This window comes from Meles meles, chromosome 20, assembly GCF_922984935.1.
Source record: "Meles meles chromosome 20, mMelMel3.1 paternal haplotype, whole genome shotgun sequence".
Lineage (NCBI taxonomy): Eukaryota > Metazoa > Chordata > Mammalia > Carnivora > Mustelidae > Meles > Meles meles.
Window position 1 is genome coordinate 11799939 of NC_060085.1, and position 6269 is coordinate 11806207.

General features: G+C 39.9%; 1 protein-coding gene across 1 annotated transcript; it reads right to left on the bottom strand.

The window, feature by feature from the left end:
* Window positions 1-4163: 4163 nt before the first annotated feature.
* LOC123933027 (olfactory receptor 7C1-like) lies at window positions 4164-5102 on the bottom strand. Its single transcript, XM_045991885.1, has one exon. The coding sequence runs from the start codon at window positions 5100-5102 to the stop codon at window positions 4164-4166; it is 939 nt and encodes a 312-aa protein (XP_045847841.1).
* Between the last annotated feature and the right edge of the window lie 1167 nt (window positions 5103-6269).

Consider the following 6269-nt stretch of genomic DNA (forward strand, 5'->3'; position numbering starts at 1 on the left):
TGGACTCTGAAAAACAACCAGAGGGTTTTGAAGGGGGCGGTGGGAGGTTGAGGAACCAGGTGGTGGGTCATAGGGAGGGCACTTACTGCATGGAGCACTGGGTGTGATGCCAAAACAATGAACACTGTTATGTTGTAAATAAACAAATAAAAACAATAAAAAAAATCCTATGTTGTTAACTGAGATATTAGAGATTCCTTTGTATTAATTTTTTCTTGATGCATAAAGTGGCTCAGCTGGTTAAGCAATTACCTCTTGATTTTGGCTCAGGTCATTATTTCAGTGTCATGAGATTGAGCCTTGCATTGGGTTTGGTGTTGAGCATGGAGTCTGCTTAAGATTCTCTCCTAAAGACAATTATCATATGATCTCTCTGATATGAGGAATTTGAGTGGAAGGGTGGGGGGTTGTGGGGTGTAGGGAAGGGAAAAATGAAGCAAGATGCGATCAGGAGGGAAACAAACCATAAGAGACTCTTAATCTCACAAAACAAACTGAGGGTTGCTGTGGAGTCGGGTGGGGGTAGGGATAGGGTGGCTGGGTGATGAACATTGGGGAGGGTATGTGGTATGATGAGTGCTGTGAAATGTGTAAGCCTGATGATTCACAGACCTGTACCCCTGGGGCTAATAATACATTATATGCTAATAAAAATAATTAAGAAAAAAGATTCTCTCTCTCGAAAGTCAATTATCATATAGTTTCACTTACTTGTGGAACATAAGGAATAACATGGAGGACATTAAGAGAAGAAAAGGATAAGTGAATTAGGGGGAATCAAAGGGGGAGATGAAGTATGAGAGACTGTGGACTCTGAGAAACAAACTGAGGGTTTTGGAGGGGAGATGGGTGGGGGGATAGTTGAGCCTGGTGGTGGGTATTAAGGAGGGCACATATTGCATGGAGTCCTGGGTGTGGTGCATGAACAATGAATCTTGGAACACTGCAAAAAAAAAAAAAAGATTCTCTCTCTCAGGGTGGCGATTCAATTGATTAAGCGGCTGCCTTCAGTTCAGGCCATGATCCTGGGGTCCTGGGATTGAGCCCCATGTTGTGTTCCCTGCTCAGTGGGGGATTCTGCTTCTCCCTTTCCTATCTCAACCTCTGTCCCCCCTTCTCATTCTCTCTTTCTCTCAAATAAATAAATAAAATCTTGAAAAAAGAAAAAGATTCTTTCTCTCTTTCTCCCTCTGCCCCCCATCTCTCTCATGCTCTCTCTCTCATAAAAAATACATATCTCATTATATATATATATAATATAAATAAATATAAATATACAATTATATATATCTCATAAATGAACACACACACACACACACACACACACACATATATATACATATATATATATATATATATATTTATCACAATTCCCAAATAAGTGGCTTAAAACACCAATCAACATTTACTATTCAACATTGTTTCTTTGTGTCAGGTTTTTGGGAGTGGTTTCACCCAAAATTCTGGTCTGACGTCTGTCATGGCCTTGCACTTCAAATGTTGGCTGGTGCTGCTGACACTGGAAACTCCAGCATGGGCAGAAGGATCTTATTTTAGCTGCTGACAGGAAGCCTCAGCTTCTGACCACTTCTTCACAGGGCAGATTGAGTGTTCTCACAACAGGGTTGCTAACTTCCCCCCTCAGAGACAGCAATGCAGAGGAGGGTAAAGGGCAAAGCTTTAATGCCATTTATAATCTATCTTTGAATAGATACTTAGTCATCAAAAAATGAAATCTTGCTATTTGCAATGATGTGGATGGAACTAGAGTGTATTATACCTAGCAAAATAAGTTAATCAATTATCATATGATCTCACTGATATGTGGAATTTAAGAAACAAGGCAGAAGACCATAGGGGAAGAGAGGAAAAAATGAAACAAGATGAAACCAGAGAGAGGGAGACAAACCATAAGAGACTCTTAATCATAGGAAACAAGCTGATGGTTGCTATAATTGAGGGGGGTGGTGGGATTGGGTAACTGGGTGATGGAAATAAGGAGGGCACCTGATGTAATGAGCACTGGGTATTATATAAGACCGATGAATCACTGAACTCTACCTCTGAAACTAATCATACATTATATGTTAATTAATTGAATTTATCCTTTCTGATGGCTGAGTGATTATGCTAAGTGAAATAAGTCAAACAGAGAAAGACAATTATCCCATGGTTTCACTCATATGTGGAACATAAAGACTAGCACTGAGGACCATAGAGGAAGGTTGGGAAAACTGAATGAGAAGAAATCAGAGAGAGGGACAAACCATGAGAGACTCTGGACTCTGGGAAACAAACTGAGGGTTTCAGAAGTGATGGGTAGGGGGGATGGGGTAGCCAGGTGGTAGATATTAAGGAGGGCATGTGTTGTGATGAGCACTGGGGTTTATACACAACCAATGAATCATTGGATAATGAGTAATGTCACAAACTAATGATGTACTATATGTTGGCTAGTTGAACATAATAAAAAAAAGAAAAAAATTAATTGAATTTGAATAAAATGAAAAAAAAGAAAAAAGTTAAAAATAAAACTATCTGCTGTGAATTGTGTAAGACTGATGATTCACAGACTTGTACTCCTGAAACAAATAATACATTACATAGTAATAAAAAAATAGAACTATCTTCTGGTCCAGCAATTGCTTTACAAGTCATTTACCCAAGGATATAAAAATACAGATTCAAAGGGATACATGCACCTCAATGTTTATAGCAGCATTAACAACAATAGCCAAACTATAGGGAGAGCCCAGATGCCCATTGACTGATGAATGGATAAAGAAGATATGGCATAGCCAATGGAATATTAGTCAGCTATCAAAAAAAAAAAGAAATTTTGCCATTTGCAATAACATGGATGGAGCTAGAGTGTATTATGCTAAGCAAAATAAATCAGTCAGAGAAAGACTAATACCATGGGATTTCACTCATATGTGGAAGTTAAGAAACAAAACAGATGAACATGTGGGAGGGGGAAAAGAGAAAAAAGAGAGAGGGAAACAAACTGTAGAGACTCTTAAAGATAGAGAACAGGGAAACTAATGTATTTTATGGTGACTAACATAACACACACACACACACAAGACAGAGAACAGGGGCACCTGGGTGGCTCAGTCAGTTGAGTGTCCTACTTTTGGTTTCTGCTTGGGCCTTGATCTCAGGATCATGAGATCAAGCACCACAGTGGGCCTGTGCTTGGTGTGGAGTTTGCTTGAGATTCTCTCCCTCTGCCCCCTCCCCTGCTCACAAGCTCTCTCTTTCTGAAATAAATAAAATCTTAAAAAAAAAAAAGGAGACAACAAACAGGGTTGATGGAGGGAGGTGGGTGGGGGATGGTCTAGATGGGTGAGGGATATTAGGAGGGTACTTGTGATGAGCCCTGGGTATTGTATGTAAGTGATGAATCCTGAATTCTACTCCTGGAACCAATATTGCACTGTATGTTAACTAACTAGAATTTAAATAAAAAACTGAAGAGAGAGAGAGAAAAAAAAAGGAAAGACACTCCTCTGTGGCTCTCAAGTGGGGGTGATTTGGCCTCCATGGAGCATTTGGTTATATCTGGAGGCATTTTTAATTGTTGTAACTTGGCTGGCAAGGCTACTGGCACCCAGTGTTTACAGGCCTGAGATACTGCGAAACATCCTATAATGCACAGGACAACTACCACAGCAAGGAATGATCCAGCCCTAAATATCAGTAATGCCAAGGTTGAGAGATTTTGCCCTACATCAAAGTCTTTTCCTTCCTGGGGTCACTGAGCTTTATGACTTAGTCATAATGGAGGACAGCACTTGGGAAGAGAAACTAGCTTAATTGTATGGAAAAAAAACCTGGAACATCATAAAAAAATAGCTCTTTTTTTTTTTTTTTTGTAACAGTAGCTGATATTTACTTAGGACTTGCCACTTTCATATCCTGTGCTGGAGCTTAACATATTATTCCATTCAATCCTTTCATCACCCTGATTAAGCATGCTTTGTTATAGTTCCATGGAGAAATGGAGGTGCATGAAGGGTGAGCATTTTTCTCAAGATCATTATCTATCAAAGGCAGCACTAGCATTTGAACCCAGTCAGGGAAATTTCAGAGTCCACACTATTAAGAACTCTGTTCTGTTGTCCTTGATCACTTTCCCAGGCACAGGGTCATTGTTGTTGTCACTGGGAGGACAACACACTACAGAGAAGCTTTCTTAGGGCCCTCTTCATGTCCTTGTTCCTCAGGCTGTAGATGAAGGGGTTCATCATGGGAGTGACCACGGTGTATAGGACTGAGACAAACACTCCTGTCTGAGAGGCATGTGTCCACATAGAACTGAGATAGACCCCCAGGCAGGTTCCATAGAACAAGGAGACCACAGAGAGGTGAGACCCACAGGTAGAAAATGCTTTATACTTTCCTCCCACTGTTGAGATCTTCAGTACAGAAGAGACAATTCGGGAATAAGAGAAAAGGATCCCAGCGAGAGGAAAAAAACCCATAACACCTGTCACAATATATAATACGACATTATTGATGAAGGTGTCAGAGCAGGCGAGGTGCAGGATCTTGGGGAGTTCACAGAAATAGTGTGGGATTTCAATGACTGCACAGAAGGAGAGCTGCAACATGGTTAAACTCTCAGGAAGGGCCCCCAGAACACTGATGAGCCAGGTCAGGATGAGTAACTGGGCACAGAGCTGGGGATTCATGATGACTGTGTAGTGCAGGGGATGACAGACAGCCACAAAGCGGTCATAAGCCATTGCAGTCAGGAGTAAATTGTCCAAAAGTCCAAAAACGGTGAAAAAATACATCTGTGTGATGCAGCCTGCATAGGTAATGACTTTTCTCTGAGTCTGGATGTTCAGCAGCATCTTGGGGATGGTGGTAGAGGTGAAACAGATGTCAGAGAAGGACAGGTTGGAGAGAAAGAAGTACATGGGTGTGTGGAGGTGAGAGTCTGAACTTATCGCCAGGATGATGAGCAGGTTCCCAAAGACAGTGACCAGGTACAAAGACAGGAACAGCCCAAAGAGAACAGACTGAATCACTGGCTTCCCAGAAAGTCCCAGGAGGAGAAATACTGGAATACCTGAGTGGTTTCTTGGATCCATGTAAAGGGAGTGTCTGCCAAGAGCACGAGAAGCAAGATTAAATCAATGACCAACAGGAATCTCAGAAACATAATTATCTTTACCTTGAACCTGTTATTGAGGAGACAATTATTTGATTAATGGTCTCTTCTTTCTTGTCTGTCAATTTGGGGTTTCCAGATGCCACCAAATTCCCCTGTGTTGCCACCACCAGCTGGAAAACCTACATGTAAAAACTAATTTTGTACTCAAAGCTCACCTCAGTTGTTCAACTGTACCGACACCTGATCACCCAGCCTTAGCCTTATCAGTATCTTTAATTCATACTTTGCTTCTAAATAGAATAAAAGGACATTCTTTATAATAAAAGTATAATTTTTATTATCATTTTAATAATACAAAATAAAAGGGTTTGGGTCTAATAATTTCCATAAGCTATGATAACATCATGATATTTGTTACTCGCTTGACCATTCAACATATATAATGGACTGGGTTGCCTGGGTGGCTCAGCTGGTTAAGCACCCGACTTGATTTCAGCTTGGGTCATGATCTCAGGATTGTGAGATCGAGCCCTGTGTTGGGGCTCAGCATGGAGCCTGCTTAAGATTCCCACTCTTCCTCATCCCCTCCACCCCACCAACTGCTCTCTCTCTCTCAACATAAAAAACAAATAAGTAAATAAAATAAAATAAAATGTTTAATGGACCAATCATCAAAGAAGAAATTGAGTCATCAACCAAATTTACTTCCCAGAAAAATATGATGCTAAATCACTGACTTTGAAATCTCACAAAATGTATTTGCAATAAATAAAAATCATTTGGAATCATGTAAAAATAAATGTCCCAGTGAGTTTTCTGAAGCCATTTCAATCAGGATACAAAAAACCAACAGCCCTCTATGATAGGAGGAATATAACAAAAATCACTGCTTAATCTCTTTAATTAGGATATTAGGAAAAAGAGCAAAGACAATAGCAATATACCATATGGTGAATAATGTGACATAATAATAAAAAAGATTCTTCCAAAAAAAAAAAAAAAGAAAATAGCAAAAAAATACATCCAGCAATTGATCAAGCAAACCAAATGCTATGACTAGGTAGCATTCAACCCTGGAAAGCAACCAGTGCTTCATATTGATAGCTTATTTAGTATAGTAGATCAAATGAGCAGGAAAACATCA